Source organism: Lemur catta, chromosome 3 (assembly GCF_020740605.2).
Source record: "Lemur catta isolate mLemCat1 chromosome 3, mLemCat1.pri, whole genome shotgun sequence".
Classification (NCBI taxonomy): Eukaryota; Metazoa; Chordata; class Mammalia; order Primates; family Lemuridae; genus Lemur; species Lemur catta.
Genome location: NC_059130.1, coordinates 119,166,556 through 119,188,897, shown reverse-complemented (window position 1 = coordinate 119,188,897; position 22,342 = coordinate 119,166,556). Strand labels below are relative to the sequence as shown.

At 45.3% G+C, this 22,342-nt stretch overlaps 1 protein-coding gene across 2 annotated transcripts; it reads right to left on the bottom strand.

Moving 5' to 3' along the window:
• Positions 1–963: 963 nt before the first annotated feature.
• EXOSC10 (exosome component 10) lies at positions 964–22,277 on the bottom strand. 2 transcript variants are annotated; one of them, XM_045546145.1, is made up of 25 exons: positions 22,103–22,277; positions 20,033–20,169; positions 19,208–19,331; positions 16,949–17,053; positions 16,478–16,643; positions 16,177–16,291; positions 14,649–14,724; positions 14,327–14,437; positions 13,978–14,121; positions 12,659–12,849; positions 11,487–11,643; positions 11,174–11,322; positions 10,953–11,003; positions 10,182–10,293; positions 8,879–8,929; positions 8,644–8,722; positions 8,440–8,546; positions 6,283–6,375; positions 5,983–6,057; positions 4,775–4,862; positions 3,646–3,719; positions 2,938–3,109; positions 2,452–2,513; positions 1,822–1,898; positions 964–1,098 (listed from the first exon to the last, which is right to left on the bottom strand). In XM_045546145.1, exons 1-25 carry the CDS (start codon positions 22,211–22,213, stop codon positions 1,068–1,070), a joined length of 2,658 nt encoding a protein of 885 aa, XP_045402101.1. In that variant the 5' UTR covers positions 22,214–22,277; the 3' UTR covers positions 964–1,067. The 2 variants fall into 2 exon arrangements, with proteins under 2 accessions (XP_045402101.1, XP_045402102.1); XM_045546146.1 differs by lacking the exons at positions 964–1,098; positions 1,822–1,898; positions 2,452–2,513; positions 2,938–3,109; positions 3,646–3,719 and having other exon boundaries at positions 4,819–5,597; positions 22,103–22,233.
• Between the last annotated feature and the right edge of the window lie 65 nt (positions 22,278–22,342).

Genomic DNA, 22,342 nt, shown 5'->3' with positions numbered 1-22,342 from the left:
GGTTGGCTAAAATAAATTTTAGAATAAGAAAAGTCTCATAAACTTTAAAGGTGAAAAACTATAGCAACCTAAACCCAAGTTTGTAAATTAACACACTGACTGCCAGAGTTGTATTTAACTCAGGCTAGTTTTGAGCCCAGGGCCTCGTGAAGCAAAACACTGCTGTTGGTTTGTGAAAATCCGACTTGTTGATGTTTATTGTTACAATTAATATTGACAATTTAATTCTAAAAGCATGGACTGCGTTGCATATAACTCACACACATGAAACAATAAAAAATAACAAACGAGAAAGGATTGTTTTGTTTTAATAAAACACTGTGGCCCCATTGTGTGACAGTCAATGTGTTAAAAAATATATCTAAGTCTATATACACACAGTAAAAAGCCTACAAAGAAATATACCAAAATGTTAAGGATTATCTCTGTGTAGTAGGATTACAGGTGATTAAAAATTTTTCTCTTTGCATTTTTCTATGTTTTCCACATTTCCTACAATGAACATGTTATTACTTCTATAATTACGAAAAAACAAAATTTGGTTTTTTTTTTAAAAAAGGAAAAGAGAAGGGAGCAGAGAACAGGTCTTCCGGGAGCCACGGCTGGCTCCACGACAGCTTACCAGTTCCTTTCCCAACAGTGTTTCTTACCATTTGGCTTCACTCACATTACCTGACGGCTCAGGAAGGCAGCAGAACGGCCCTAGAACCCTCTGAACATGGCGTCAGGTGAGCACCACACTCGGCCTTGGGGGTGCTGCCACTCGTCTGGGTTATGAGAGGTTCCCCTGCATTCTTCCTTGGGAGCGGTTCTGGATTTCTCTAGAACGCACAGTAACCTCCGAGGGCATGCTTACCTCTGTCCACAGACAGCTGAAGATGGTAATCTGGACAGGACGGGAGCTGTCCTCCCCTGCCAGAGTCGTGGTGGCAGCAAAAGAAAAGTCAGGAACCAGCTTTCTTCCAGTAAGAATTATTTTTAATGGCTTAAAAATGGGTCTGTACAAAACCAGCACCTCCATTTGGTGCCTCCAGTCCACTGGGGGGTCGCAAAGGTTTCTTCCAAAACTATCTCTTCGGCCAATTGTGCCTGAAGCCTCTGCAGAGACAGGACAAAAACAAGAGTTACCTCTTCCAGTTTGGCTGGATGCTTGTTTTCAGCTGATTTATAAAATCTTGCAAACCTTAATAATGTAGGACTGAAGGAGAATGGTTTGTTCAGGGGTCCTGGAGAACTCAGCTGGGCAGTAGTGCGTCCCCTTTGTCCCTACCCTACAGCAGACAAGGGTGTGGCCCGGGGCAGTGCTCTGCAGCCCACATGCTTGGCTGGGCCAGGCGAGATCTAAAGAGGGCAGACCTGTTCTTCACTGGGCCATGCCCTTGGGGCAAGTCCTCTGACCTCAGGGTCTGCTCCAAGTATTGCGATTTCATGCCTTTAACTGAAACATTTTTCAAAAATGACAACCCAAACTTGCTTACTGATTTTTTTCTCATTCCTAAGAAACAGGCTAGTCTAGGAAAATTTCACACCTATTTGTTCTGAGGTGACCCCAGGAAACCATATGACAATAGAAAGGAGCTAAGAATGGGGGGTATTTGAGTCCTGGGATGCAGTGACTGGCTACGTGACACGTGGTATGGAGTAAATCATTTCCCCTCCTGTTTTCCAAGTGACGAGAGGGACCTGGCTATGGGAGGCTGAGTCTTCTCAGCTGAAGACCTCTGAGCGCTTGCTGTGAGGCTGTTCCCACCGAACGGTGCCAAGCACGGCAGGCGCTTTCTCTCTGGGTTCCTTGGGCTGCAAAGGCCGCTGACCACATACCTGTCTGATTTTCCAGTTGCAAAGGACATGCTTTTATTTCCCACCACCTGTTTCAGTTTTTTGGCTGCAATGCATTTCTGAAAAGATAAGAAACCATTTAAGCTGAGTGACAACCCTGACCACAAGATACACAGAAAAACACACCCGAGCTCAGGTGGCCAAAGGCTGTGGTACCACAGGTGTGACTTTGGTTTCCTTGGAAGTGGACAATGCCGTGTCTCTGAAAGCACTGGCTGTCAGGATGCACTACAGAAGGAACAGGAGGGCCCCACACGGGCCTCTGTCTCCACAGGCTGAACCTGCAGCCACGTTCAGTCTGACTGGCCCCGACCCCACACCCACGTGGGGCAAATGCAGGCTTGTGCGGGCCCCAGAGGGAGTGCTTTTGGCCTGCGGCTGCAGTTCCCATGGTAGCAAACACAGCGTAATACACTGTAAAACTGCACACCAGCTTTTACAGCCTTTTTTAATTGCTGGAATAGTTGATGGTATTGTCTGCACCTGGGAAGAAATGCGGGGAGGAAAAAGATACGCAAAGGGAAAGGATTCCTAGATGGACCCGTCTCCGTAGAGAAGAGGTCAGCAGCGAGCACCACAGGCACGCTCGAGTCCTCCAGGGCTATTTCTTACCTTGCCAGACGGGGTCTGCTTATTTGGATCAAACTGGGAGGAAGGTTTGGATTTGCTGTTTTCTGCAAGGTAAGAGATGAGAGGCCTGGGATCACGGAAATGGGTTAATACAGGCGACAGGCTCACAGCAAGGCTGGGGCCGCCACACCCGGGTTGGGGGAGGAGAAAGGAGGGGGAATGTGTTTCTGGGCACAAGCTATGTGAGGAAAGATGGAGCCACTCTGGTCACAACGGAAGTGACCAGTGATCTTGCTAAACCACAGAGGCTGTGAGAGTGAGGTCCGGTGGAGGAGGGTGGTGGCAGCCAGTGGGCATCTGTCCATGTCCCTGCATTTCCCTGGGCTGCTGTGGCAACTCCTGGTTAGTGGCATGTCTCGGGCTGGGCAGGGCTTACTCTGTGGCCAAGTCATGTTCTTGTTTACTCTATGGCTTCCCCCCACCCAGCGCGACCAGACATCCGTCCACAGGGCCCCAGTCCTTCCTCACCAGCAAAAGCCTTGAAGTCAGACTGGCTGTAGTCGTAAGGGGTAAAATCTTTTTCTGGTGTATCTGAGTCCTTTGGCTTCTTGGAAATTTTGAGTCGTTTCTTCTCTTGTTTCTGTTCTGTGGTCCTTGGGTCACTTGTTGTTCGCTCTCTCTTCTTAGCAGCATTTTCGAGCTGTATTGAACACGCAGGGAAGGAGTGTGGAGGCACGTGGGTGAGCAGAGAATCCCGCAGCCTCCAGTATTAGCTGGGAACGCAGCTGCCTGAGCGGTACAAGGATTGTCTGGTGTGGGGAGAGGAGCCGCGGCTGGAACTTAAGGACTGTCATGCTTAGTGCCAACTGGAACAAGTTCCTCACTGGACAACGACATCAAGCCATTTAAGAAAGGCAGGGTTGAGAATTCCAGAGAGGAATGAACCACTTCCTAGGGCAGAGGGGACACACGCCAGGCTGCAACACCGTAACCTCAATACCTCAGCGGTTGGTGTATTCACCACAAACGCAGAAGACAGCCTCTAGGAGGAATTACAGCGTAACTCTGCGGAGGGGACACGAGGCAGGCACTCATGGACAGGCCAGGCTGAGCTGGGAAGGAGGCGGCACCTAACGTGCAGCACAGGGTAAGCCCCGCTAAGATATTCGAGGAACGTCTGTCCTGACCATGACCGGGGCCACCCGGTTTCTCAGAAACAGAAACACCAGCGCGTACCGCAGCCTGCTGCCGGACAGAGACGGCCTGTTGCGCTGCGGCTTTGTACTCTTCCTTTGCGTGTTCCCGGGCAGCTGCAAAGAGAGAGAACTGTCTGGGAGCTGCTGAATCCAGCAGTCAACTCTCCATCCTCCTGACTCGGCCTGTGCACAGGGGTCAGCACAGCTAACCCTCCCGCCCTGCGCCAGGCCACCCAGTCCCTGCAGGCCAACTGCCTCGGGGCTCAGGCCGAGAAGCTCTGCCCATGCTCCTCTCCATGCTACATCCAGTAACCCCACCCGCCTGCTCCTCTCCCAGAAACCCAGGCCACGTGTCCAGTGGCCTGTTCACTCTGAAGCCGTTTAACAGGGATCGCAACCATCACCGTCAAGGACCAGAACCCAAACCTCCTCCCCCTCAAATCGTCTCCGGTCGTCTCTTTGCATTCAACTCATGGCCAAATGCTGGCAGCTCTACTACAGGCTACATCCAGGTTCTGACAACACCCACCACCTCCTCTGCCCCCACACTGGACTAAGCCCCTGTCTCCTCGCACCTGGGCTACTGGCAGGTCTCCTAACAGGGCTCTGTCCTTTCCTCTAGGATCTACTCTCAACAGCAGCCAGGGGGATCTTGGTGAAATATAGGTCAGCTCCTGTCCCCCCTCTGCTCAGGAGTCTACAGGGAGTCCCAACTTACTTGGAGTAAGAGCCAAGGTCCCCCAGTGGGCCCCTCTCCTTCCTCATCTCCTGCCTCTTCCTCACCCACTCCACCCAGCCATGCGGGCCTCATTGCTACTCCTGTGCACGCCCAGCAAGCTACCGACCCGGGGCCTTTGGACCTGCTGTGCCACCAGCCGGTGGCACTGTCCCCTGGATTGCTGCAGGTCTCCGCTCCATGTCACGCTTATTATCCTCCCTTCTCCAACCACCGTCCCGAAAGAGCAGCCCCAAGCACTCCCCACCTCTTTGCACAGTGTCTCCCGCATCTGACAGATCACACAGTCACTGTCTACCATCCCTCAGCAGGGGAGGGCTGTGCCTGTGTTATCACTGCTATATTTCGGGAACTTTGTGGAAGGACTGAATAAACAGACTGCTGTCAAGGGCTGTTTTTTAACAAACACAGTGACTGAGCCAGTGAAACATACCTGTTTGCTCAGCTGCCTTCTTCTTCACAGTCTCTTTAGATTCCTTTTGTACCTGTACCTGGCTTGCCAACTTCCAACGGTTGCTGATCTATAATGAAAACAAACATAACAGAAAAAACTCCAAAACTCAGCCACCTAGGCATACCTTACTTTTTTAATGAGGTGATGTAGGGCATGCTAAACTAATAAGTACACACATTCTGAGTCATAAATTCTAAATCTAAGCACACGAAAAGCAAAATCTCATGCTGGCTTTATTTATAAAATCCTTATTTAGGATGACAAAGTCCAACTGTGCTCCAGGCACAGGGCCGGAGGCTGTCCCATCCGCTGTCTCATTCAATCCCTTCTGTGACCCTGAGACAAAGGTACTAGCATCACCAGCTCTTTAGAGACGAGCAGAAGGGCTCGGGGAGGCTAAATAACTTGTCCAAGGGATAGGGCTAGATTCAGGTCTGCTGTGCTCTGTGACACCACGTGGACCTGTGGCATCAGAACACACCTAGGTAACACTGACCATAAGCAAGGTAGTGGATGCACAGTAGCTCAACGTGCCACGACCAGTGGGGGAAAGGAGGAGAGAAGGCAAAACCCCACCTGACTCTCCATTTCTAAAAATAGCAGGCCAACCCACAGCAACAGGGCCAGGCCGCTCAGGTTGGCCTAAGGAAAGAGCTGTGCTGCCGGGCGGAGCCGCCCACGTCAGCAGAGCGGCCACTTCCTGCAGGGAGGAAGGAGGCTGTTAACAGACATGAACACGCTGGCTCCCAGGAACATCTCATGGGGATCCAGGGGAGGTGTGTTCTTATCCTTATTCATAATGCTGTTAAAACAAATCAAACAATATGAGACAGATGTTTTAAAATTAAAGCTGTCACCGTTAAGAGCCTTAAAATAACATACATCTGTAAAAAATGCATCAAGCTATACATTTAATACTTGTGTACTTTACTACATATAAATTAAACCTCAATTTAAAAAATGAAAACAAAAGTTGCTTAAAATGTTTCCAAATGCTTTTCAGAATCTGATTGAAGTTCTGGCTCCGCTTCCTAGAAACAATGATTTAGATATAAAGGGCTTTAGCATCATTTTCAGGGGGTTCTCAGATGAGATGGACTTGTCTAAAACAGAAACTTGATTCAAATAATTAAGAAGTTCCCTTTTCTTAGGAAGTCTCTTTTAGAAAACATGACAAATCCACTTACTTCATAGATTTTCGTTGATGGGTCGAACTTTGCTGCCTCAGAGATGTGAGCTTGGTGTCCTCGTGAAGGCAGAAACTGGAGGAAAGAATGGTCCCATGAAACGCTGCAGGGAACGGAATCTGGCCCCGCAGGGCAGAGGCACTCGGATGGAGGTGCTGAACCTGGACCCCAGGGACAACTGACACACACAGTGTCCAGAGGCTTCCTCTCTCCAAAGGCTCACTGCTTCCTTTCCCGGTAAAAGGCAGGGATAGCTGCAGACATCTCTGCAAATTCTGCGCATGTACAACTATTACTCACCATCCTAAAAGGATTTTCAAAGGACTCCATTATCCTCTGGGCTTTTTTCTGTGCGACTGTTAATGGACCCTGTCCATTTTCTTCACTAGGTTCCTGCAGGGACAGACAAAAAGATCACTTACAACCACGATCACATAACAGTGACATTAGAAATAATGGCTAACTTTTCTTAAGCTCTCCTATGTATACAGTACTGTGCCTTTAACAGGACGCAGGAGGGTTTCAATGATTAGACGTTGGACCCATGAATTCTGTGTCCTCACAGTCTATGAGGTACGTGGTGTTATTCTCACCATCTTATAGAGGAGGAAACAGAGGCTTGGGGAGGTTATGAAAGTCTTTCAGAGCTTTAGAGGGAACAAGGGCAGAACGGGGATTTAAAGCCAGGACTGACTGGCTCTAGAACTTGAGGTCTTAACTGATACCTGAAATTTAATATTGCAAAGCTCTATGGGGAATTAATCAGAATGTTACTTCCAACTGTGTTCATAAAACTTGTTACCCTTTGGCTTCACCTTAGTTCTACTCCCTTGCAACACAGAGTACAGGGAGATCATAGCCTCCTTTAAACTAAACACAGCACTTCCGTATTAATACAGCCTACAGTTTAAGCTAACACTTTCAGCTGCTAAATCACCTGGATGGCTATTAGCTCTGTGGTCAACTAAAGTTCCTAGACTTTTCTCATGAATTACTAAAGCAAGATCCAATCTAAATTTACGTGATTAAGTTGAAAAAGAAAGTGGAATCCAAAGTAGCACACATTTCGCAGGTACCCTTTCACCTTCTGGGCTTTGGTCCTACGCTCGGGAATGATGGAATGGCTGTGAAGTTTGATCCCGTAACCTACTGTCCCACCTAGCTTTTTATCATTTGAACATTTGCTCATCTTTGTATTTTTAATTTATTTTTATTTTTTTAGAGATGGGGTTGTGCTATGTTGCCCAGGCTGGCCACAAACTCCTGGGCTCAGGTGATCCTGCTTTGGCCTCCCAAGTAGCTGGGACTAGAAGCATGAGCCACGGCACCTGGCAACATTTGGTAATCTTGACAGCTGTCTTTACCCAAGATAGGTATAATAGTATTCTTGCTTCTCTTTCTCAGTTCCTTTTTTAACTTTTTTAGAGACAGAGTCTTGCTCTGTTGCCCCTGCTGGAATGCAGTGGCATGATCATAGCTCACTGCAGCCTTGAATGCCTGGTTCAAGCGATCCTCCTGCCTCAGCCTCCAGAGTAGCTGGGGCACAGGTGTACACCACCACGCCCGACTCCATTCTTTCTTTCTGAAAACTATGATTTTTCCTTTTTGCCACACCTGCTGTTTATAGTATTCAGAGTTTTATCTGTGCACTGTACTATTGTCTCTGGTTATCTCAGTGTTCATTCATCCTGACCAACAAATGCAACCTGGTTTTCTTTTGCAAGGAAGCTGGAGTTCCGATCACTGGCAGAAAGCAGAAGCCTGAAGGGTAATGGCCAGGAGGGCTTGTCACATCCAGATGCACATCCCAGGAGCAGGCCTGGCCCAGGCGAGCCACATCGCTCTCAGAATGGAGGGGTCATTAGCTGCCTCGATAGTGGCAGCCGCCTGCAGGGACGGGTGCAGGTTCTGCCACTGGCGAGCGGCTGCTTAGCCTGCTCCTCACTTTCTCTACTGATCACAGCACAGAAAAAATGGTTTTCCACGTTTTCTCTTCACTGAAGCACATACGGATGCTGCCGAGGTCTGCTGGAAGCCACACAGAGCACTTGCTCTCTAGTTCTTCAGAGGGAGTGCTCACTCCACCCCGCTGGGCACCGAGGTGAACTGCCTCCCACTCTGGCTGTGTCTGAAAAGTCTGGCTTCTATATCCTCTTAGCCCACGCCCTCCTCCCCTCTAGCTATTGGTGAGGATCAGGATGTCAACCTTTCCTTGGGGATTTCTTTGCACGCAGAGCTCACAGTGAGTGCTCCGGCCACCTCCCACGGACTACTTCCTCCAGAGTAGCACACGCCACCTTGCTCACCTGTTCCCCCACCTCTCTCACCACTGCTGTGTTTTACTCTTGGCATTAGTATCAAAAGTGTGTGCAACTTTTCAGGCAGACAGCTTGTCTGATAAACCCAATAAATCCCTGTGAGCCTCCATGCCCTCAGTGACGTTTCCACATTACTCACGTTAAATAACGTGATGACAGCTGTAGCAAGAAGGCATCGGGTATCCAGTGAGGTCTCTTCTTTTTGGTCAGGGAAGAGGCTCACCTGTTTCTGCAGTGGCACAGATCCTAGAGGTACGGAAGTCAGCAAGGTCAGAGCGTACCGGATTTTGCACAGGGCAGCTGTCAGCCTCTCTGGGATGGTCCCGAGGGCCCTCTACCTTACCACTGGCAGGGAAGCTTGGATAGCCATCTGAAGGTGCATGGGAGCAGTCATGAGGTCCAAAGAGAACATTCTCCAATCTCTGCATCAAAAAGAAACCAGGACGCCAGCATATAAAACTTGCAAGCATACCAGTGGCTTTTCGCTGGCAGTGTTAGCACTGGCCTTTGTCAGAGAGGTTTGTTCTCACTGGCTTTGACCGATGTCTTCCCCCACAGGGACAGACGCAACACTCTACCTCAGTACTGGGCAGGGGTCCAGTCTTCTTTGCTCCAGCTGCAACTTCAGACTAAGGAGTGAAAACAAAGGGAATCTGAAGAAAGTCGTCTAAACTCAATGACATGTTCCCCCACCCCGGACTGTGTTCCTCACTAGACTGTTTCTCAAGAGCCCAGAGATTCTCTTTGACCCCTTACAGTGCTCAATAATTACTTGCTGAATGAAAGAAGAAAGCTCTTTTTCACGACTAGGCATTAATACGAAGGATCCCAAAGAGCTTGAAAAAGACTGTTCCCTAGTACCAGGATTTCTCTCTTTCCTTGGACAAACTATAGAACCAAGAGAAATTTTAGCATGAAAACTATAGATATGTTTATCCTTAGATTCTCTTCTTTTTTATCTCAATGCAGCTGATTTTAAGTCTTTCTGGATCAATAATCTTTCAAGAAATTGCAAATATGACTTACCATATGCTGATATTACTACTGAGTCAACACATTTAAAACTGTCCCAATAAAATACAAATCAAAACATGCAAATCTATTTTTAACAGGTCGCACTACCTATATAAGGGAACATGCACACAGACACACTCTAGTTACGCGCACCTACGTGTTAAACATACGCTCATGTACATCTATCTGTAGTTTCAGGTAGATAGTCCACTTTCATCTAAATTTGTCTAAACTTTAACATCTCCTTCACAAAATCAGCTCTTTTTGAATTCCTGTTTTTATTCACGGTTCTCATATTTTCCCAATTACCTAGGCTTTAAATTTGGAGTTGTCTTTGACCATACCCCCATTATCCTCAAATCCAACTGCCGTTCAGACGACAGCTCGACAGGACATAGTGCTCAAAAATAACTGGCAGCCACTGTCATCATCTGTTACTAAGTTCCAGAAATCTTTTCTTCTGCTGCTTCTTAGACCTGTCCTTTCCCTTCCACTCTGTGGCCACCACACTCATTCAGGGCACCCTCACTTCACATGTAGACCCCACATTCTGGCGGGGCTTCCAAAATGAGATCCCTGTGCTGACATCCCCGCTGCACCTCATCCTGCTTTTAGGACAAAAGTGAACTGGCCCAGTCACTAGATATTACTTGCTGTTGGATCATCAAAGCTAAGATCATAAAATAAAAAGGATGAGTTTTAGTCCCTGATTATGATAACAAAACATACCCACTGGACTTCCTAAGCCCTAATATTTTCTTAGGGTTTGGAATTGAGGCCAGCTCGTGTATAGAGACCTCAGGAATAAGATGCTAGCAGAAAGAACAGGCCCGCTGGGTTGGGCCCTTTAGCAGAAAAGTGCCTTACCTTGAGCAGGGGCATCTCTCGGGCCTGCTGGATTAGAAGATGCATTTCGTTGATCTGCTGCCGTACAAGAGGTGGTACTGGGTTGCAGCAAGCTATGATGCCCTGAGGTTCCCTGCAGGCACGTAAGAACACACTCAACTTCTCACTCAGAAACATGGCCCTCAGAGGCTTCCAGATAAGAACAAGGAGAGGGCACAGCCAGGGCGCCACAGCTAAGCTGAAGCCACAGCTAAAGGTGACTGAGGAAACATGCTCATGTCAGGGCAGTCCACGCCAAGTGCCTCTCTGCGTGCTCTTTGCTGCACCACACTTTGAGTCGGTTTCTCTTAAAGCCTGACTCCTGCAAATGGGGACAGCTGGAGGTAAGTACCATAGCACTGCTGATTCTCAGTTCTGCAGTGGGGTGACCAATAGATTGTGAATTTTGATTTTTGCTTGTACTTCAATAACGTGTCAAATCATGAAATGCCTTCATTTGGAAGAAAGTATAAAGGGGACATTTTCTTCTCTTGCAAGTGGGTGCTGTAGGTTCAGAGACTTGCACTGAACTCAGTATAAGGCATCATCACTGAAACAGCTCCAGTTTTAGTTTTTAAATGGCACCCTGAGGCCAGAAATTCTGGATTCCTCATACTTGCTGCCTTCTAAACTTAAAACACTAATCTTCTCTGAGTAAACGGCCTTGGGTAACAGCAATCAGAAACGCTTGATTTTCAAGGACATGAGATCTACCGAGAAAGTCAGAACACGTTAATCAGCTCTCAGACTCACTTAGGCAGTTCTTCAGCTATCTTCAGCATCATATGGTTTGGCAGTACATATCTGGGGAAAAACACACAACGGGGACACATTAAATTCAGCCAGTAAGTTCCATTAAATGCCGTAACACAGGGGAAAACAACCAGCTTTCATGGGAAATGAAAAAACGTCCATGACTGCCTTGTTATTACGTCTCTCTAGAAGCAGTATTAAAAGAATCTCTAATCCCTTACCCATAACTTTCATCCTCCCTGCGAGCTGTCTTATCCCTCCAGGCGAACAGCAGCTGAAACGCTGTCAACTGCTGCGTGTTGAGATGCTTCTTTTGCTTCCTATACAGTTCAAGGTAGGACTCATCCGTAAAGAGAGGTTTGATGAATTTCTGTAAGATATTAGGGAATATTCAAAATCAGTGGGAATAAAAATTGTGCCCTGAGCTCTGCAAAATGTTTGGCTCTTTGCATAAATGTAAAGAGCAAACGTAAGAAACAAAACCTAACCAGCAACAGGGAGCTTGAGAGAGGGTCTGTGAGTGGCAAAGGGTACCTTGAGGCAGACGTCCCTGCTCCGCTGCCACACCACCTGCAACTGAACCGGCCGGCCGCCACCTCGCTCCCACAGCTCCAGCCTCATCTTGTCGTAGATGTAGAGCAGGTAATGGGTATCATCCCGGGCGTAGTGGAGCATTTCCTCAGGCAGGGGGCTAGAATGGCAGAGGACGTGGTTCACTGACCGCCTCCAAGGACAGCAATTCAACTTGTCTACTCTGAGTGCTGGGACTTCCTTGGACCCTTCTGATAGGAAAGATCCTTTCACAGCCAATTGCTATAGTTATGCCAACATTTCCTGCATTTTAATATGACAGACCATTATTTAACAGGTGGGTAGAAAGGCAGACAGGGTGATAATGTAGTTAAAAATAAGGGCACTCTAGTCCTGAGTTTGAATCCTAGCTCCAGTTGCCTGTCCTTGGACAAGTTCCTTAACCTCTCTGACCTCACCTGACTTACCTGGGAAACGGGAACAAGGCACTTCACAGGCTGTTGTGAGGATCACATGGGACCACATCCCTGAAGCTCTGAGCCTAGTGCTTGGCACAGGGCTCAATAACAGGGAGCACTTTTTAGGTTTTATCCATTTTCATCTTTTAGTTGGACTTTATTAGTCCAAATACAGTTTTATTTTTATACCTAGAAATTCTGACACGTGGAATTGGAGAAAAACTTAGTGGCATCTTCGTATGACAGCTGCAACCTCATGGAGGTAGCTAGCCTTCTGAAAATGACCAAGCTGAGTAAGGCTTCCCGAAAGTGTGGCAAAACTATTACCTTATACTACAGAAAACACTTCTTATAAAGCTAAATCAACAAGGCCCCTTAGAATTCTCTCTCACATACTGGAGATCATCTCACAACAAACCAGAACCACAACGAAGTTTCAAACAAGAGGCGGGCACGGGTGAACACCGACATGGCACCTCTTTTTCAGCCACTATTTCCATGCAGCATCGTGTGACAGCATCAGCCCGACAAAAACTCCGCATTGTCATCCAAACATTTCCTACTGCTTTTATGCTGCTGAAAACACCTGGAGAAAAGCCTGATGCCATTCATCTCCAGATTCAAGGAGCGGTATGGCCCAAACACAGGTCTTGACAGGTTAATGAACAACCTTGCTTTATTCTGCCTCCCACGCTTTCCTGTCAAGAGCAAACTGACCGTATTCGCCAATCAGCCAGCTGATACTGCTTGTTGGACTCCACGCTGCAGTAGAGTTTGAGCAGATGATCGAGCGAGTGCCTGCCCAGGTTAAGAAGGCGCGCTGCCTGATGGGTGTCAAACATGTTTACTACATACAGCCCAAAGTCTTTCTGTAGCCACTCTATGTCTGAATCAGCACCATGGAAGACCTGAAAGCAAAACCACAGTCATGTGGTACACTAGTATAAGGCCTGCTCTGAAATTAACTCTGCCTGTAGGTTATTAGAACACTGCAACTACACGCCTGTAATCTTAGCACTCTGGGAGGCTGAGGCAGAAGGCTTGCTTGAGCTCGGGAGTTGGAGGCCAGCCTGAGCCAGAGCAAGACCCCATCTCTATAAAAAAATAGAAAAATTAGCCAGGTGTGGTGGCGTGCACCTGTAGTCCCAGCTACCCCAGAGGGTGAAGGAGGAGGATTGCTTGAGCCCAGGAGTTTGAGGTTGCAGTGAGCTATGATGATGCCACTGCACTCTCGCCAGGGCAACAGAGCAAGACTCTGTCTAAAAAAAAAAAAAAAAAGCAAATATTAGAACACTACAATTAGAAGTCAGGATTAAGATTAAGATATGTGGAGTTTTAAATGTTTCTTTTACTTTTGGCCACAGCTGCCTTCTTCTTCTTCTTTTTTTTTTTAAGACAGAGTCTCACTCTGTTGCTTAGGCTGGAGTGCAGTGGCATGATCACAGCTCACTGCAGCCTCGAACTCCTGGGCTCAAGCAATCTTCCTGCCTCAGCCTTCCAAATAGGTAAGACTACAAGCATGTGCCATCATGCACAGCTAATTTTTAAATTTTTCTGGCAGAGACAGGGTCTTACTATGTTGTCCAGGCAGCTCTTGAACTTCTGGGCTCAAGTGATCCACCCGCCTTGGCATTTCGAAGTGCTGGGGTTATATTAAAAGGTGTGAGCCATTGTGCCCAGTTTGCATAGCCACCTTCTATTCACCTAGCTGCACACTCTTAAGGTCTGAAACTGCTCTCAGCCAATGATACAAGAAAACGGCTCTATTATCTTCAAGTGCAGTCATTAAGTCCAGACAATCTAGATGGCTTGGGCTTGCTGCAGTAGTCATTCAAAAGATTTAACATTTTTCCGGGTGGTAACAAGCTAAGTCTTAGGGTTTTAGATATAAAAGCAGTTTAGCATATGATACCCTAGTTAAGAAATAACATGATTTCTCCCAACTTCATTGGGTCTAGGTTGAAATAATGGAATAGTAGACTGAAAAGTCCTTAAATCTGGCATGCACATGCAAGAGCTAGAAAAGGTTGGCTGACCTTAACAATGGCTGGGTCTGTGAGGCTCTCATTGAGAATGTACATGTCACTTCGAAGCTCGAGGGTGTCAATGATGAAGTCTTCTGTCCGGGTGGAGATTTGCATCAGGCAAGTCAGTCCAAGGAAGCTCCTATAAGAGTGGTGCTAAAACACACAGGAAGAGGAGAGAATAGGAAAAAAAACGCTTTTACTAGACTTGACTTTATTGATTTTGAAAAGTCAGCTACGGAACAAAGTTATTTAATTTTTACCAAAAAAGTAGATTAAAATTAGCATTAATTTTATACTTTTTGAGTAGGTGAACTCACAGAAAATGTAAAAATTTCATTCAAGGTCATTAACAAGATACCTCCAAGTCTACTGCAAACTCTTGACAATTCAAGAGCTTTTCATTGAGTTCCACAAGTTCATCCAAGGAAGATACAAAATGGCAGGGTGTTTCTTCTACAGGTCTATATAACTGGATCAAGAGTAAAATTAGAAAAGAAAAGAAAATTAAAACTCATCCCCCAGTAAAGTACAAAATGAATTATGAGTTCAAAAAATGACCCAAAACTATAACCTTCTATTTTAAGATATTCAAGGGAAGCTGAAATTATATCAACTAATTTACTTATTTGATTTCTCTTGGGCTGTTAAACACTATCCTTAAAGTAAGGCTGGATACTAACCTGGGGTTGTGGCTTTTGAAAAACGGAATCTGGAGGAGTAAAGTGATCTAGTTCATATTGGTAAGGATGTGCAAACCTGAATACATAAAACAGAGAAATCTTTTAGATAAATTCCATGGTTCAAAGGAAAAACAACAGCTCTTATCTAATTTATAAAAACAAGTGAGAAAAGATCATTGTAAAAATATCTTCCCTTTATAAAAAATCATTATTTCAATAATAATTCAAGTGCAAATAAATCAGGGGATACTTGTTCACCCTTAAAACATGATAATTAAAAGTCTATTCACTCTGGGAGGCCGAGGCGGGAGGATTGCTTGAGCTCAGGAGTTCAAGACCAGCCTGAGGAAGAGCGAGATCCCGTCTCTACTTAAAAAAAAAAAAAAAAAAAAAAGTCTATTCAGGCTGGGTGTTGTGGCTCATGCCTGTAATCCTAGCACTTTGGGAGGCTGAGGCAGAGATCACTTGAGGACAGGAATTCAAGACCAGCCTGTGAAAGAGCAAGACCCTATATCAAAAAACAAAACAAAACCCAAAAAACCCCCAAACACAACTCTATTCATTTCTTTAGAGAGAGCTGAAGACCCAAGCAGCTTTATAAAGATTTGAGCTCGTATGTATGGCTAGTGTTGTGAATAATACAAAAATGAGAAATATATAATTTCTTGTGGTTTGGAATAACAAATCTGTGAATTTAGAGAGGATGGGGGCAAATACTTCAGTTGGCCAAAGGCTAAATGGCGTATTTTTTCTGTTCCTCTCTCATACATTTGCATGAAAACCCTGAGCCTGGTGAATTCCTTCAGGGCAGAGCTGCCTGTCCCTACCTTTATTTCTCCAGCACTTAGCTTGTGGGCCCCAGTGCAGAGCTGGGGATAAAGGAATGAATGCTCAGAATCTGGCTATATGTGAGGAAAAAGGCAATACTTACGAAATTTTTACCACCTTTTTTCATTATACTGAAGGCAAAGTCCATTTGCCTATTTTAAGTGAAGTTTTTCCAAGATGCTTATATTGCCAGTGAATGCCTTTTTTTTTTAAATTTTATTTTGCTATTCCGAGAGGAATATGGTTCCAATTTTAGTACATGTGCTGTTGAAGTGAGCACAACAATGCCTTTCTTTACCGAATTCGTTAATAAGCCTTCCCTACTATTTGAGTCCCCAACTAATAAGAAAGGCAGAGTGGTAGAGAGGAAGGACGCTTTTCTAAGAAAACATGAGTTTAAAGTTCTAGCTCTGTGGGAAGCCAGCATCTCTCATTTCGCCCTTAGATCTATGAAATGGGGATGTGAGCAACTGCCCCCTCTCAGGCCTGCGGAGAGGGTTACGCAGACGACGCTGTGCGGGCCCTCTGCGAACACAAACAAGAGGTTTTCTTGCCAAGACCCATGTTAGGGTAAGGTGGAAATCACCTGCACCTCAGATTTTTTGATTTCATGCACACACTTTACAAAAGTAAAACAGTGAAAATGCGGCAAAAAGGTAAGAACTCACAGCAGAAAGGTCAAACGCAGGCAAACACTTACATGTCCTGCTCAACCTGCTGGGTTCTCTGCTGATGGATGAAATCCGCCAGCGCAGGGGGCACATCCAAGTCCTCAGGACGATCCTGTGGGCGCTCCCGCCTTTCTTTAGACAGAGCTGGGGACCCAAGCAGTGACAAAAACACCATCACAAAAGATACAAGCACATTTGCATCTTTTCTCGTAATGGAGCAGCTAACTGACTCCCTTTGAAGAAAGGAAGGTGGCAGATCTTCTGGTCTTTACTGGTTTTTGCACCCCCCGAAAGGAAGACTCAAACATAGGCAGAGCTCGCACTACTCACCCTGAGGGAGGGGTTTCTGAGCATTGGGCTTGATGAAGATTTTAGGAAGAAATGGCGTGTTGGAATTGTCAATCTTCTCTCGAAACTTGAGCTGAGGTCGGATGATGTTTTTTGCATGAAGCAGCCGGAAAGTTTCAGATTTTGTTTTTTTGCCATATTCTCCTGCCTGTAATCAATACATGTGAATACATTATAACAGTGACTTGATGAATTAGAAAAGTAAATTCTAATTCCCATCTTCCAAGGAGACAAGAATGTTCCATGAGACATTTAAGAATGTGTGTGTATGTGAGGCTAGGGGTGCAAGGTGAAGAGGGTATACTTGGGTTGTGTTTATGAGAACAAGTTAAGGGAGGCAGTGGCCAGTTCTGTGTCCAATTCATTAGAACAGAAATGCACATCAGAACGGGCAAAAGCCCTTTCATAAAGCTGACATCTGGAGCTCCAGTTAATCTGAAAAGAAGACCTCACCTTCCGGTTCCAGCTGGACACTACTGTTTTGGGGACCTGCAGACCTGCAGGGAGGACAGGCTGTTGATTCTTATTTACACCTGATGCTTCATCCAGTAAAATACCCTAAGAGTAGAAGAGGTACTAATTTAGTATCTTCCTCTTGAAGTTAAAAGAGTTAATTCCCTTACATTTTAAATAATTATGTATAAGAGAATATATATAAAAGAGAGAACCAATGCATATATCAAAACATCATGTTGTACACTACAAACATATATAGATGGTCCCTGACTTATGACAGTTCGACTTAAATTTTCGACTTCAGGATGGTGCGAAAATGGCAAGCATTCGATAGGAACCATCCTTTGAGAACCCACACAATTGTCCTGCTTTTCACTTTCAGCACAGTGTTCAATAAATTATGTGAGATAGTCAAAACTTTATTATAAAATAGGCCTTATGTTAGATGATTTTGCCAACTGTAAGCTAATTTAAGTATTCTCAGCATGTTTAAGGTAGGCTCGGCCAAGCTCTGATGTTTGGTAGGTTAGGTGTATTAAATGCACTTTTGACTTAAGATATTTTCAATTTATGATGGGTTTACTGGAACATAACCTCACTGTAAGTCAAGGAGCATCTGTACAATTTTTAGTTGTCAATTAAAAAAATAAACAAAAATTTAAAAAAAAAGCAGATCGATGTTATAAGAGGTGATTAGGATGTCATGCCAAGTAATTAAAGCATTATTTGCTCTAAGGCAGGTAGGGTAATTATCACCCACTCTCAACACTTGATTGCCTCTCTTTATAGCTCTGAATTGGGTTGAAAATTCAAATATGATTTAATAGTGTGTGGCCACTAAAGTAATTAAGATGACACTGAACTGCATACATTAAATACAGAAGTACAGTATTTCAAATGAGAATGAAGGTCGTCCTGATCTATTTTGCACTTCAAAGCAGATGTGGAACATCAGCTTGGGCCCTACTAATAGAGGCATACTCAGGTGACACACCGGAATATGGCAGGACTGGAAATCATAATATATCAGAAACTGCTGAAAGATCTGTGAGAAGTTAGACTAGGGAAGAGATGACTTCACAGGCTAGGAGAGCACCATTTAAATATCTCCAGGACTGTCACATGGTTGAAGGTTAGATTTGTTCTGGATGATCTCTATTTCTGTAAATAACATTCTGCTGAAGAATCAGGCATACATAGACAGTAAGCTACATACAATAATACACATCTACTCCCAATCCTGCAAGTTGGGGTGTTTAGCAGATTTTGCATTAACAGTAAAAATGGACAAAATTTTGGTTGGGCAGATACAGAGGCCTCTTCTCTTGAAATACAAATAGGATTTGCAGGCTGGGCGTGGTGGCTCACGCCTGTAATCGTAGCACTCTGGGAGGCCCAGGTGAGAGGATCGCTTGAGGGCAGGAGTTCGAGATCAGCCTGAGCAAGAGCGAGACCCCCGTCTCTACTAAAATTATAAAGAAATTAGCTGGACAACTAAAAATATATAGAAAATATTAGCTGGGCATGGTGGCGCATGCCTGTAGTCCCAGCAACTCGAGAGCCTGAGGCAGAAGGATTGCTTAAGCCCAGGTGTTTGAGGTTGCTGTGAGCTAGGTTGATGCCACGGCACTCTAGCCCAGGTGACAGAGTTAGACTCTGTCTCAAAAAAAAAACAAAACAAAAACAAAAACAAACAAACAGGATTTGCAAATCTGGAAGGTAGATTCATAATAAGGCACTTTAAGTTTCCAGAGGGCAGTAATATATTTTTTGTTTTGTTTTTAGAGATGGGGTCTTGCTCTGTCACTCGGGTTAGAGTGCAGTGGCTCAATCACAGCTCACTGTAACCACGAGTGCCTGGGCTCACGCGATCTTCTTCCTCAGCCTTTCCAGCAGCCAGGACTATAGGCACAGGCAACCATGCCTGGCTAATTTTTAAAAATTTTTTGTAGAGATGGGGTCTCACTAGGTTGCCTAGGCTGGTCTCAAACTTCTGGCCTCAAGTGATCCTCCTGCTTCAGCCTCCCAAAGTACTAGGATTACAGGTGGAAGCCACCGTGCCTGGCCAATATTTTGAAGACAATTGTAATTATTGTCTTCAAAAATGCCAACTATCAGAAGGGACTGTTATTACTGTAAGAAATATTAAACTTACTTCTTTTTCACTTTCTAAGATGCCCAGGTTTCTCTTTATATTTTAATAATACAAAAGCTCTTCATTTGTCAGTTATCATAAGAGTAAAATGAAATGCTCACCACTCTCTCCAGAATCACATCATTGGTATCAACTAGGAGATCAAATTTGTCCTCTAGCTCAGTTACTTTGCTTCGATCCTTAATGTTGCTGCGACACCCATGGTACTGCATTACCCTACTCATGCTAAGGACAGGAAAACCAAGGTTAGCTTTTAGACTTTTAGTCCATTTGTTTAAATTCTGTTAAGAGAACACTCAAATAGCTTGGCTCAGACTGTTCCCAGTACTTTTTGAGCACACTAATAAAACTTGCACTCTTACAGTAACCATTATAAAACACTGCTAATTGTGTGGCCTTGGGCAATTCACTAAATCACTCTGGGACTCAATTTGCTCACTTGTTAACTGAAAGGAGAAATGACCTCAAAGCTTCCTTTAAATTCTAAAACATATCTGATACTATATAAATAACGTATGTGGCATTCATTTGTTTTAACATGTTAAATCAAAGAGTTTCTCTAATTCTGTAAAGCAATAGTTAAACAAAATGAATGTTTGTGCATTATCTGTCCTAATACACTTAATAAATTAATATCTGTGAATCTGAAAGTTGTGTGAGAGAATCTTGGATCTAAGCTTTCAAGTCCCATATTAATTCAATAAGATTTATTGCCTGTACGTGCAAAAGTCAATATATTGTTTAAAAGTTAAACTAAAAATTTAACAAGTACTATTTCCCTAATCAAAATTCATTGCTTTGTTTTCACATTTTATAGCTCTTTATAGCACAGAAAATTATGATTAAGGAAAACAAATTTCAGGAAAAATTATCTAGCTCTTTGTTTTCATTTCTCTCATTAACACAATTAAATATATAGTACTCACCACTGAAGCAACCTGTCTCCCTGTGTTTCACAAAATGCCTGAAAGCCAGGAAAACTTCGGTAAAAATCATACTCATCGCCACACTGTGGTAGGCCCCCAGATGCCTTGGTGACTGCCACCACTGACCCAAGAGCAAACTGTCAAAAACCAGAAAAGAAGACATATTTTAAACATGGATCCCCATTCATTTGGCAAATCATTTTTTGGGATCTACTATATATAGCGCATTGTGCTAGATGCTGAAGGTATCCACTCTTTATCCAACCAACAAATTATTCATGTAGCGCCAAGTTTCAATCTAGGCCCTAAGCATGGTGAACATGAAACCAAGTTTGGAGCTCACATTCTGGGGAGAGTGGGGAGAGACAGAACAAACACATACATATATAATATGACTAAAATTCAACACAACCAGGTTGAATCTTGGCTTTGTTACTTATTAACTGAGGTCTTAGGCAAGCGATTTCACTTATTTGGACCTTAGTTTTCTCCTTTGAAAAACAGGCAAAACAAAAAGGGCCTATCCCACAACGTTTTTGTGAGGATTAAATGACCTAATAAAATTACTCAGGACAGGCTGGGCATGGTGGCTCACACCTGTAATCCTAGCACTCTGGGAGGCTGAGGCGGGAAGATCACTTGAGCTCAGGATTTCGAGACCAGCCTGAGCAAGAGTGAGACCCTGTCTCTACTAAAAATAGGAAGAAATTAGCTGGACAACTGAAAATACATAGAAAAAATGAGCCAGGCATGGTGGCACATGCCTGTAGTCCCAGCTACTCGGGAGGCTGAGGCAGAAGGATTGCTTGAGCCCAAGAGTTTGAGGTTGCTGTGAGCTAGGCTGACGCCACAGCACTCACTCTAGCCCGGGCAACAGAGCGAAACTCTGTCTCAAAAAAAAAAAAATCACTCAGGACAGTGCCTGCATATAAGTGCTGTTATTATTACTCAAGTTCAGATCCATGAGCTTTCTGCAGGAATTTATTTTTGAGTTTTCGTTTTAAGCATCTAAAAACAATACATGCATATTCTAGATCCTCTGGATAATCAATTTATAACAGCCATTATCCACAACTGGATTTGTATTTGTTGTTCAGTTAGCACCAACTGGTTCTCTATTTTAATTGTTGTGTGGTAATGGAAAAAAAAATCTGAAGTGGCTGTCCTAGATAACTGTTAGTTAATCATGTGAAGGCCAAATGACATCATTGTGCATTGTATGAATAAACATTTCCCAAGAAAAAAATGAGAGAAAGGAGGTGGGAAATTGGCTCATGGTGGGGAACAGGGTAGCTTACAAACACTGAAGACCACACAATCAGGACCACAGCTATCGGTTCAGGAACTTTTCAGAGCCAAGTAAATGAATTAACAATAGCATCTGCTTATGGTAAATGAGATATAACATGAGCGGAGGTTTGGGGAATTTGTAGGGCTAATTTACAAATTTCAGTTTCATGGCTTTGTAAGACCTATGCACCGCTTAAACCTAGTTGCATCTGCGTTCATATTTAAGCTGCGTTATACAAATAATTTAAATGAACCTTGTGCTCCTTCGAGGAGGTACTGAAAAATGTGCTGTGGCACTTAGAGGAGAGAGACTTGGTGGTAGCTGTAACAGGTGACACTTAACCCATGGCTTGAGATTATGTAGGACTGGACCTGAGGGGAGGGAAGAAGGGCTTTCCAGGGTGCTGCAGGAGAGGACGCCACGTAGGTGTGGGAGGTGCGAGGAGGCCGAACCCCCCCCCAGGCCGGGTGATTCAGGCCCGGGCGGGGGCGAGGTCGCGAGGTCTCGGGACATCTGAGTGTTAAGCCCTTCCCAGGATGCGGAGAGGGCTCTCCACACTCGGACTGCATAGACTTAAACTGGGAAGCGCGGCGACCCTGTGTCCGCGTCCGAGGCCGGATCCCCGCAGAGTGCAGGACAGTCTTGTGCCTGGCGCGGGTAGCGGCCCCCCGACCCCCGCCCGGCTCGGCCGCGGCATGCGCAAGCTGCCTAGAGGGCCCGGGTCTGCTTTCGGGCGGCCGCGGGCGGTTCCCAGTGCCCCCAAGGCTCCATGAACTTACCTTCACGAAGCTGTCTGCGTCCGGGAAGCCCGGCAACACCATCTCCCCGTCGGACTTGGTCGCGCTGGTAGCCGATGGAGCTTTGGGCTCCCGAGGACTGGGAGGCGCCATTTTTCCGGCCCGTATGGCTCTTCTCGCGAGAGTGCCTTGGCTGACGCGTGCGCGCGCACCACGCATGTGCAAAAGCCAGCGGGCGGGCAGCGCGGGAGGGAGTTTGAGTCAAGGTGTCGGCAGGGGATC